This window comes from Sarcophilus harrisii, chromosome 6 (genome assembly GCF_902635505.1).
Source record: "Sarcophilus harrisii chromosome 6, mSarHar1.11, whole genome shotgun sequence".
NCBI lineage: Eukaryota > Metazoa > Chordata > Mammalia > Dasyuromorphia > Dasyuridae > Sarcophilus > Sarcophilus harrisii.
In genome coordinates, this window is record NC_045431.1 from 198,088,276 (window position 1) to 198,100,583 (window position 12,308).

A 12,308-nucleotide genomic window follows, 5' to 3' on the forward strand; every position below is an offset into this window, starting at 1 on the left:
ACTCTGAGTATTATTTTCCCTTCTTATGGAAATAGGATGTAATTTGATTCTTCTCTTATCTTCCCATACCCATTCATCTCCCACCCAGGAGGAAATAGGGAGATTGGAAAGTAGGGAGGTAGGCAACATAAAGGGGACTTTGGAATTGAGGATACCTTGTTCCACATTTCTCTCCTCCCCCCAAAAGAATCTCCTGCTTCCAAGCTGTCCCCCATGCCTAGAATGCCCTCCCTTTTCAAATCTATCATAGTTTCCTTCAAAGCCAATTCAAGGGCTGTTTCCTACATGAAGCCCCTCCAGTTGGCCATACTCTTCATCCCACCGCACTCCCCCCAGAGACTTCATTTACATTTCTCATTCCCCCCTTCTCCTTCAGTGTCAGATACTGTACTATTTATCTGTAGATCTTTAGGACCTGGCAGAGTGTCTGGTATATAATCAGTGCTTAAAAAGTTGTCATTGAGGGACTGAACCTCGGTGCAGCAGAGGTCACACCTGGTCACACTTCATCTGATAAAACAGAAGCCGCCTGTGGCAGGTTCCCCTCCCTCCTTTGAAGCAGGTGTGGCCCAGTGGGTTCCACTGGCTCTGGGGTGTGTTCTGACCACAGCCGGGAAATTTCCTTTTGCCACCAGGAAATGGAAAATGCCTGGAATGAATACCTGAAGCTGGAGAATGATGTCAGTCAGCTGAAACAAACCTTACAGAGGCAGAGTCGGCGATCCTTCTTTCTGCCTCAGGTAACGGAACGGCGAAGTCCAGCACCGTCAGTGATCTCCGTCCCCCAACCCATAATCTTTTCCTTCATAACCTGTTTTCCTCTGGAAACCTCTGTCCCCCTTGACTGTGGTCACTTCCCTGGGTCAACCCAGGATTGAGGAAGACGTACATGCACATTTATATACATAACACATTCTCCCCCTCCTGTGTGTGTGTGTGTGTGTGTCTGTCTGTTCTCTCTGTGTGTCTTTTCCTCCTCTTCTCTTTCTCTTCTCCCTTCTCTTTCCCCCTTCATTCCTCCCTCCTTTCTTTCTCTCTTCTTTTCTCTTTTTTTTCTTTCTATGTGTTTTCTGTTCTCTCTCTGTGTCTCTCTTTTTCTCTTCCTTTCTCTCTGTTTCTCTCTGTCTCTCCTTTCTCCTCTCTCCCTCCTTCATTCCTCCCATCTCTCTTTCTCCCTTACACACACTTTCTCTTTCTCTTTCTTTTTCTCTCTTTTCTTACCCCTTAATTCTTCCTTCTTCTGTCTCTGTCTTCTCTCTCTCTCTGTCTCTGTCTTTCTCTCTGTCTCTCTCTGATATTCTTTCTCTCTCTCTCTCTCTCTCTCTCTCCCACACACACACATCTGTCACCATCAGAGGTACTGGTAGCACAATGGTTAGAACTTTGTGCTTCCAGTCAAGAAGACCAAAATTCAAATCTGGCCTCAGACGTGTACTAATTGTAGGATGATCCTGGGCAAGTCACTTAACTCTGTTTGCCTCATTTTCCTTAACTGTAAAATGGGGGTAATAACAGCACCTACCTCAAATAAGGTCCAAATAAGATGATACTTATAAAAAGTGCTTAGCCTAGCACCTGACACATGATAAGCACTGAATAAATGCTTATTCCTTTTCCTTTTACAGATGAGGGGAGAAAGATTCAGTGAAGGGTCACATAGCTAGTAAGATTTCTGAGATCAAATTGGAATTCAGGTTTTCCTGACTCCAGTTCTGACGCTGTATCTGCTGGACCACCTGGGTTTGCTTGGGGCACCTAAGTAATATTGAAAAGTCAGATCTTACGGAGAAAAGTCAAGCCTGCTTTTCTATCTCCAGGAGAGAGCTCAGATACAGAAGGATCTTTGGAGGATTGAAGATGTCACTGCTGGCCTGAGCACAAATAAAGCAAACTTCAAAATCTTAGTGGAGTCCTTCAAGAATCCAGGTGGGAGCAAAGTGTCCCTTGTGGCTGGGGGGGGGGGGGGGGGGGGGGGGGGGAGAGGGCTCGCAGAGGTGTGGGATGACCGCTGACCAGCACCAGGCACCACACACTGCAGTGAGTCACGGGCAGCTGAAGGCTGACATTTGGGAAGAGAAACCCTGCCCTTTATTTCACAGTCTGTCTCTTTGTCTCTTAGAAAGAAAAACTGTGCCTTTGTTCCTTCACACGCCTGTGCCTTCAGTCCTCAAATCTCTCAGTACTTCGGAGAGCAAACAAGTCCCTCAGACGAGTCCTCCAAACAGCCCTCCGTGGACCAGCCCTGCAAAGACCCCCCTAGAGGTCCGCCTCTTTCCGCAGCTGCAGACCTATGTGCCCTACAGAACCCATCCGCTGCAGCTGAAGAAAGTGACCTCTCCCGTCCAGTCCCCTACAAAGCTGTCGCCAAAGGCTGTAAGTGGCTGCCCAGTGCTGAGCGAAGAGCCCTTGCTCCTTGTCTGGGAAATCCACATCCCTAACCTGAAATAGGGTGGTTGCCATTTGCCAAACTGGAGGTGGCTGTGTGGGAACCTGCTTCCTTCCAGGCTAGCACTTTGGGCGGTCAGAAGAATAGGTCCAGTAGGTTAGGGAGCCAAGCTCTGGTTACCGATTCCTCTTCCCTTTCTGGGCTTTTTTTCTGCCATCTTTACAGAGGACTTGGAAGGAGAAAATGGGCCTAAATTGGCACAGGAGGAAATTGGTTCAACAGAAAGAAGAACTGGAGGGCAGTTAGGGGAGGTGACCGTTTGTCCATGCTGTGCTAAGCATCAGGGTCCCCAGCAGGGCGACTATAAGGCACAAGCCATTGCTGCACCTGGTGGGATTTTTGGTTTTTATTTCATCTAGAAATTCCCAAAGAATCTCTTTTCTTAAATAAAAGAGAAAACAGGAAAAACAATTCAGCAAAAGTGATCCAATACGTTTTTAATAGCTGATACTATATTCTCTCTGCAAAGAAGTGGAAAAAATGATCATCTTATAGCTCTTCATCAGGGCCAAGCTTGCTCATCAGTAAGCACCTACTGTATTCCGGGTACTGAGCTCTGCTGCCTTGTGTTACACACCTGCTACTGGCCACATATACCCTCTGAATAAAACTGTGTTTAGAAATGTGAGAAGTACAAATTCCAGGTGACTGGGAGGCAATCAATGATAAATAGCCTACTTCATTAACAGTGTAAGTGATGGGTCAGGGATTTCCCCAATGGGCTTTGACCTCAGCCATAGGATTTTTCTCATTTGTCCTCCCATTAATCTTCCATAGAGAACCCACCCATTTGCCTATAGCTTGTCTTATGTTTGTTTTAATATCTCAATATTTTAATAATATTTATCAATATTTTAATAAATATTATAATTATTATAAATAAAATTATAAAATAATAAATTATATATAGAAAATAAATAAATTATAAACAAAATGTTTAATATTTTGAGGGGCCATTGTACTACCATTTGAACTGGCCTTTCATTTCCTTATAGAAGTAAGCCATTTCCTTTTCTGATTTTGCTTGTCAGAGAATCATAGGAAGCTAGAAAGAACCTGGAAGGCCACCTTGTTCATCCTTTCTCCCATCTTTGGGTACATCTTAGAGAGATTTAAGCAATTAGCCCTAAATCACAAGTATTAAGTGGAACTCAGGTCTTTTGACCCCAACTCCAGCATTTCTCATGCCCAGGCCATTGTTGGTAAGTTTTCCTAACCTATTTAACAGTGTATGCATTTCTGCAATGCCCACTGGTACCATGATCAACCATAAAAATAGCATAAATTGTTGTCTCTTCTGTCCACGAGGAGAATTCTGGGCTCACTGGCTACAGACATGTTCCCCCCTATTCAGGGCTGAGCTCTGCGTGTGGGCCCAAAATGAGGGCCTGGAAGACAGAACCCGTGTGGGACCAGAGCCCATAGCTTTGGATGACACGGAAATAAACCTAGCCTGGAAACATAGAAATTAACACCATGCTGGAAAAGGCCTGAATCCGCTGCCAGTGTGTGACCGATAGGGACATATCATTGGACGGACCTCAGAGTGCCCCTGGGGCATGTGGTACCTTCCCAACCACTGTGCCATTGATGGCACAATTTTCTCAAGAGCTCTTCAGGGAGATTGTTATCATCCTCCCTTAAATCATAACCCAGAGGGGAATTGGAAGAGAGAGGAAGCAATCATTTCAGTTTCAAGCTCTTAATTTCACAAATTTAAAAAATGTGCTGACATTGGACAAGGAAGTAGAGCCAAGGGAACCTCCAGATTCCTTGCTGAACTTGGATTCTCCCTGTCTGAGAAGAAAGAAGCGTAAAACTGGGGAGGGGAAGGGGATTCGGGATGTAAGAGCCTCCCCCTCAAACCCTTTATGGCAGCCGAGTGATGTTTCATTGATGTATTTGCACAGCCCTCATAAAATACCACAGACAGGACATTTTAGGGAAAACAAGCTCATTCACAGCAGACAATGGGGGACACTCATATGCGGCTGCTCTGAGTTTCCCACAAGGTCTGGATCTTCGGCCCACAGATGCTGGACCGCAAAAAAGTTTTTAGCCTTACACGGAGCAGAGGGGAAGACCAGGACCCTGCAGAGACCCAGAGACTTTATTCATCCCCAATCTGCACATTGCACCAAAGCTGGTTAAAAGATTTGCTCTTTATGAAATAATAAAATTTCATTATTATGAAATAATAGGGAGCCCACGTCCTCAAAGACTTAGGCTGTTGGCCAGAAGTTTTTCAGACAGCGGGCTCCGTGGTATTCTAAGCTTGTTAGTAAGTGGGAATGATTTGACAATCTGTTTCTACCCCAGAGAAGTCCCCATGAAGAAGGGAGGTGAGCGGAATAAGACATCATTCATTGTGGAATGCCAAGAACAGTGGACTGAGTGTCTGTTGGCCTTGGCTCTCAGCCTTGGGGCTGCTGTTAATTCATTGCATGTCCTGAGTTTGAGCCATTTAATCTCTAGGATCCCTGCTCCTTGTTTTTTTTAATCTGTAATACTCTATCCTACTGCCTCATTGGGAAGGGGTCGGGCCCCCAAAGGAGAACACCTGCAAGAATCTCCTGGCATAAAATATTACTGGCCTGGCATGAATGGTGGTGAGCAAAGGCAGACTTCTGATGCTTTTCTACCTCCCCAATGACCTTCTTATTAGGGCTCCTAGGCTCAGATATTTATAGGGGCTCTTTTTGTAATGGCCAAGGCCTGGAAATTAAAGGAAAATTGTCAACTAGTGATGCGATGGAATACTATTGTGCCATAACAAATGACAACAGGGGCAGGTTCAGAGAAATCTGGGAAGATTTGTAGGAACCGATGCAGAGAAAAGTGAGAAGAACTGAGAGAATAAGGCTTCCAGTAACAGTAACATTTGTAAAGACAATCAACTTTGAAAGCCTTAGAACTCTGATGCGCTGACAACCATAATTCCAGGGGATTAATGATGAACTATTCTCCCTGAGGGGGGATGGATTCAGAGAGCGAATTATTAGATGTGGTCAGTGTGGGATAATTTGTTTTGTTTTAAATGGATGGGAGGGAGAAAAAAAATAAATGTAAGGTGAAATGAAAGGGGGGAGGGAAGAACTCTTGGCCCTTCTTGAGTGTATCATTTTCATATATTGGATGTCAAGTGATTATTCTACTTTTCTTTTTCTTTTTTTGATTAAAGCTTTTTATTTTTTAAAACAAATGCATGGATAACTTTTCAACATTAACCTTTGCAAAAAGCTCCTCCCCTAGATGGCAAGCGGTCCGATATATGTTAAACATGGTAAAATATATATGTCAAATCCAACATGTGCACACTTATTTCTACTTTTATTTTTTTGAGCAGGAAGATGAGGCCCCACCCCGACCCCCCCTTCCCGAGCAATACAGCCCTGAGGACCCTCCTCCCGCCGTGCCTCCTCTTCCTCGGGAAGCCACCATTATCCGTCACACCTCCGTGAGGGGCCTCAAGCGGCAGTCAGACGAAAGAAAACGAGACCGGGAGCTGGGGCAGTGTGTGAACGGCGACTCCAAGGTGAGAGTTGGCAGGACAGACCCCTCTCACGCTGGGGGGGAGGGAATCTGGGGGCCAGGAAGTAGGAGGCAGATAGCAGGACCTCTGGAGGCTTTTATACTGGTGAGTGTCTCTGGGTTAACCCTAGACTGACTGTCTCTGCATCTGCTTTCTGTAGGGTGAGCTCCGTTCATATATGAGTGAGCCAGAGCTGGCAAACCTCAGTGGTGACGTGAACCAGCCCTCCCTTGGATTTGTGGGTCCTGATAGCGGCTATCAGACGTTACCTGGGAGAGGTGAGGCGGGCCCTGGCTGTTGGTAGACAGGAGAGCTAAGTTTTATCCTTTTAATAATTTTAAAAATATACATATTTTAAACAATCTTTTTTAATAATTAAATTTTTTTTAATTTTTAAAAAATAATAATTTAATAATACTACTGATGATGATATTGATGATAACATTATACAGAAATGTAAGGTTTGAAGGGCACTTTGCAAATATGATTTCATTTGACCCTCACAGCGACTCTATTATTCCCATTTTACAGATGAGTAAACTGAGGCAGAAACGGATTAAATGATCCAGAATCCCATAGGTATTAAATAGGTGACACAGAATTTGAACTCATGTTCTAGACACTCTATTCACCAAATACCCCTGAAAATGGAGGTTGATAAAAGTCATAACCCAGGCTGGGAGCTGAGGGAGATGCCCTCTTCTTCATCAGGGAGAGGCAAGGTGCCAGGCAAAGCTCTTTCTTTGCCCTTTCATGGGGAAAGCGGGTACACTGGGCACTGCCTCCCAGTTCGATCCATTAAGGAATCTCCCAGCTATTCATGCACACCGGGGTGCTGACTTTGAAGGTAGACGTACTGGTTTTAAATTTCTGCTCTTTTATTCATTCCCTGTGTGGGATTCAGCAGGTGCCCTAACCTCTCTGAGTCACAGTTTCTAGACTCTAGCTAGAAACACATGGTAGGCACTTAAATGCTTATTTATTAATTTTCTCCTTTCTAAAATGAGAGTTTGGGATGACAACTAAAGTTCCTTCTAACACATAAATCAATGAACCCATGGCCTTGGAGAAGCCTTAATTGAAACCCTTTGTGTTAGGAGGGTTTGTGTATATATAAATATATACGTATATATACACACATATATGTATAAACATATATTTACATATACATACATACATATATATTAAATATTTTTCAATTATATGTAAAATACTTTTTTTAACAATAATTAAAAGAAAATTTAAGTTCCAAATTCTCTCCTTCCTTCCTCCTAGAAAAGGCAAGGAATTTGATAAAATCAATTATACAGATGAAGTCTGATAAAACAGCTGGGGCCCTTTGATCTGTGGCTGGAGAGGCCGGGTGTGTCCCCTTGGTCAGCAAGTACACTGAGGTGGTTGATAGTCTACCTTTTTTCCTTAAGAAGAAATCGAATCTCAGAGAGAAGGAAAGTGACTTGCTTAAGGATACCTCACTAATTTTGAAAACTTAGTTCTCTTTACTGTCCATCAGTTTTTCTTTCCAGCTTATTATAGTGGACTATTTATTCAGTGCCCCCTGCCCTCTCCTTCTGGTCCCCTTCAATGTGCAGAAGGGTAAGCCGCTGAGCTGAACGCTCCAAACTGGTTGGGCTTTAGGGCTTGATGGTCCCTGAATATTTGTGAGCTCTCAGATGAGGAGGAAGAAGGGAAAGAGGAAGAATCCTTGGATGGCTCCCTCAGTCCATTCCAGGGGCAGCAGAGAAGGGGATGTAGATTGGGCAGATCTGAGCACTAGTGGGCACTAATCCTGGCCAGGCCATTGAAGTTCAATTGTTTTTCTCCTTCTCCTTCCATGGCAAAGGTTTTTCCGGCTCCACATCCAGGCTCCAGCAGTCATCCACCATTCCTTCCTACGTTACACTCAGGAGGGGATTAAATGCTGATGGCTCAAAGGTAATGTCTGCAGGATGGCCCAATCCTGTGGTCAGAAACTTGCCTGTGGTTCTCTGAGGTTCACCCTTGCTATCCTGTGCTATAATCACTTTTCTCTTGGGAAAATTGTCTTCCAAACCCTCTTTCTTGGGTCACTTGTCTAAGAGGGGTTTGATAGGGTCCTCCTTAGAGATAGGAAAAATAATTTCTTAAATTCAGAAGATTAGTTGGTGGACAGTGACAGATGTGGAGAAGGAAAAAGAAAAGCTATAAGATCTTTTAAAAATTAAAATAGATATTTTTTAATCACAAAATTGGGGCAGCTAGGTAGCATTGTGGATAGAGTACAAATCAGAATCGGGAATCCCTGAGTTCAAATCAGCCTTAGACTCTTAATGCTTACTAGCTGTATGACTCTGAGCAAGTCACTTAACCCCAATTATCTCACCCAAAAAGAAAAAAAAAATCACAAGCTCATAGAGTTAAACCTGGAAGGGACCTCCAAGGCAATCTAGTTGACCTGCCTTTTTTTTTTTTTAATAGATGAAGAAACTGAGAAAGGTAAAGAATTCAAACCCACTGACTCCAAAGTCAGTGTACTTCCTTTGCCTTTTGCAGCCCTAAAATCTCCCATTCTTCCAAGTACTTCCTGGAAACCAATACTTCTTAGTCATTCAGGAGTGGAAATCAGAAGAGAGAAGGTTCATTGGAAAAGTTTCTGGTGGCCCTACTTGCCTAGTCAAGGCTGAGGTCCAGGTTGCCAAAGTGCTGCTTTGTGGCCGTTTGTCCGTTATTCTTGAAAAAGGCCATGTCATCAGGAAGGAGATGACATGATCTGCAAGTGAATTGGATTTCAGGGAAGGCTGTACAAAGTCCCCAGCCTCAGTTTCTCCTGCAGAGCCATCTGAGTCCAGTGGCAAGATATAGATTGAGACAGCTGGAGAAGGCCCTGGATGCAGTGGGAGACCTTGGCCTTTTTAAGCTCAGATCTTTCGCAGGTCTCGGTTTGACTGAGATTAGTGATTAAGGCTAGGTAAGAAATGAGGCAAAAAGTGACCTCTTTAATCTAGTTTAAAAAATAAATAAACAAAACAAGCAATCTGGGAAGGAAAGACCATCTGGGTTTCTGGCCAAAACAGAAACAATTGCAACTGTTGACCTAGAAAGGCTTGGGCAGAGACCTGCTGTTGGCCAATTAACAACAGTCAAAGTGATTTGGTTTTAAGGCATGATCCTTAAAAAAGAAATCTAGCTGTAAACCCCAACATGTCTTGCAAAGTTCCACTAATGCCTATCTGTATTTTTCTTCTGTGCCTTACTGTTGCCCCCAATGCTTTGCCCCTTCACTGCCCTCTTTTAGTTTCCCAGACTTCCTCCATCACTCAGCTTGGATTCTCTTACCTTCTGCAAACCTGCCCTAATACCTTCTCCTTTAAGACTTCTCATTTAAGACTGCCTTCCTTGTCTTTAGTCATTTCCATGTTCTCTCTCCCACCAGAATGTAAGCACCTAGAAGCCCGTCTCTGTTTTTTCTCCCTTTGTATCTCTGGTGTACAGTGCCTGGTACATAATAGCATTTAATAAATACTTTTAAACTAATCATCTTAAACCTGAATTTAACTAATTGCCTAACTGTCTTAAAGAGTTTCCTGAGGCCTTGAGAGGTTACTGACTTGCTCAGGGTCCCACAGTGAGTGTGGGTTAGAAGAATAACTTACTCCTTCACCATCTTGCCTGTCTCTATGGTCTGCAGAGAAAAGTGAGCTATATAGAGCTGCAAATAGGACTTTACCTACTTATGTGGCCCAACTGTATTTCTTTCCCATCTGGTAAATTCTAATTTTATTAACTTTAGTCTTTTTTATTATCAGTGTCTCATGAAACCTATGACTTTTCTCTCAGTAATTCAAACCCAAGACAGCTGACTCCATAGAATACACTTTAAATGTATAAGATAAAATATATGGAATTACAAAAGAAACCAATTATATTAAAACATTTATCACAATGTAGACTTCAGGTTAAGAATCACTATACATCTAGTGGAAATTTCCCTATTCTGTGACTTATGCATCATGGTACTTAGTCATCTGCACCAATGATGGTATTTTGAAAGTCAGTTTAGTTGTTATTTTTCATATCTTACACTCCATGAGCCATTTGGAGTTTTGTTGGCAAAAGTACTGGAGTAGTTGGCCATTTCTCTCTCCAGCTCATTTTACAGATGAGGAAACTGAGGCAAATAGAATTAAGTGACTGGCTCAGGGTCACACAGCTAGTAAATATCTTAAGGCTGGATTTGAATTCAGGAAGATGAGTCTTCCAGATTCCAAATCCTTTTGAGCTTAAGTCTTCCTGACTCTAATAAATGAGTGACCTAACAACCCTTAAAGGTGGATTAGTATGAATCAGTGACATCCCAGCAGCTGGAAAAACTAATGGAATTCCAGGCTTTCTTGGCCAGGACAAAGGAAGAGGCTAAGTATTGTGTTCAGTTTTTAGGTGTTATGTGCTTAGAAGGGAAGCCTTGACAAGCCAGACTTGTTACAAGGATGGTCTTCCTTGTGTTATGGGAGGACGTTTTAAAGGAGCTGAGATGATTAATCTGGAGAAGGGAAGACTTCAGGAGGCCATATTCATTGCCTTCCAAAATCTGAAAAGTTGACCTTCAAATGATGGAGGGATTATATTTATTTTGCTTGGTCTCAAAACTAGAAGCCCTAAAAACCAAACCAAAACAAAAACCACAAGTCCCTTGGGTAGGTAGAAGTTACGGAGGCAGATTTCAACTTGATATGAGGAAAAATGTTGTGATAATAAGAGTCAGAGGATATCTGAAGGTACTTAAGAGTAGGATCTGTGTTCAGGTCCCGACCTGGACAAATCTCTTCCCCTCTTTCAATTTCAGACAACTCCCTAGGACTTAACTCTAGAGTCATTGAATATGTGTATTCTGAGTTGGTAGGGAGGGTTTCTCTTTGCAAAGGAAATCACAGATCCTTTGCATAGTTGAGTCCATCCATGGAGGTCTTTACACAGAAGGAGGTTGTTGAAGATAGATGTCTACAGGATCTTAAGGGACCTCCAGGATCATCTCATCCTGTTTAGAGGAAAGAGCAGAGAGCCAGGAAGGTACAATGATTTCCTAATGGTAGGATTCAAACCCACCGACAGCTGACTCCATAGCCTTCATTCTTCCCATGTCATCCTGAGTGGAAAGTTCCTTATTTAATTGCAAATGAGATCAAACCAGCCCCTCCACTGCTGCTGAAATGAACTTCTAATGTAAATCTGACTACGCCACTCCCCTCAGTCCACCATCCATTCCAGCCAACTTTTTTCAGATTTATTTCATAATCTTCTCTTTCCCATATTCCATAGTACACCCAATCTCAGCTTCCCTCTATGCTTTTGTCCAGGCTCCTCTGATTCAAGGACCAGCCCTTGTACCAACATTTTCCCCATTTCCTTTAGCATTGATATTGATTTCATCCTCCTCAAATAATTATACACATACTTGTTGATATGTTATTTCCACCACCCTGTTGGAATGTAAACTCCATGGGGGCAAGAACTATCTTTCAAATTTTTAGTTTGAAACCTTATATACATTGGGTGCTTAATAAATGCCAACTGGATTAGATTATGTAATCTCTGAGATTATTTTCTGTCAAAGTGTTTTGAAGAGAACACAGTGGCAAGAAGGTAGTACTGGTCATCTGAGACCTCCTGCGTCACTGAGGTTGTGTTCTGTCTGTCCTGTGCCCCCTTCTCAGAGACCCAAGAGTGCCTTGGAACGCCTATATTCTGGAGACCACTTGAGGGGCAAAATGAGCGCCGAGGAGCAGCTGGAGAGAATGAAGCGTCACCAGAAGGCCCTCGTCCGGGAGCGGAAGAGAACTCTGAGCCAAGGCGAGAAACAGAGCATGTCCTCATCCCACGCCTTCAGCCGTCCCAGCCCTGGAGACCTCGGCTCAGTATGTTACTAGGAAGACCGGGCTGGGTGTGAGAGCCGTGTTTCCTCCCTCCCTCTTCGCACTTTAAGGCAGGGCTTTCTGTGCTCCTCTGGAGTGAGCTGTCTGCTCCAACAGGGCCAATCATCTTAGTTAGGGTTTTCCCCTCAAAATGAGGGCTGTGTTTGGAGCAAGTGGCCAAAGAATGGGATGGGGACGGTTCATAGACAGACAGATAGATACAGACAATCAGAGAGAGACACAGAGAGAAAGATGCAGAAAAAATGGAGACAGAGAGAAATGGAAATAGAGAGAGAGAGAGAAACAGAGACAGAGAGACAGATGCAGAGACAGACAAGTAGACACAGAGAGAGTCAGACAGACAGACTCTAGGATAGGAGACTTCTAGAGAGACATAATCAGTCTAAAGGTTCATTTCAAGCATCACCTGGAAAGGTCACCT

General features: G+C 43.4%; 1 protein-coding gene across 11 annotated transcripts in view; it reads left to right on the forward strand.

Annotated features, from left to right (window-relative positions):
• PLEKHA7 (pleckstrin homology domain containing A7) overlaps positions 1-12,308 on the forward strand; it is a 251,076-nt gene that overhangs the window by 223,882 nt on the left and 14,886 nt on the right. For all 11 annotated transcript variants that reach the window (XM_031942079.1, XM_031942084.1, XM_031942089.1 and 8 more), the window contains 7 exons: positions 636-740; positions 1,818-1,926; positions 2,120-2,373; positions 5,793-5,981; positions 6,139-6,256; positions 7,822-7,913; positions 11,669-11,869. In XM_031942079.1, the coding sequence (XP_031797939.1) occupies positions 636-740; positions 1,818-1,926; positions 2,120-2,373; positions 5,793-5,981; positions 6,139-6,256; positions 7,822-7,913; positions 11,669-11,869 (1,068 nt within the window). The remainder of the gene's footprint in view (positions 1-635; positions 741-1,817; positions 1,927-2,119; positions 2,374-5,792; positions 5,982-6,138; positions 6,257-7,821; positions 7,914-11,668; positions 11,870-12,308) is intronic.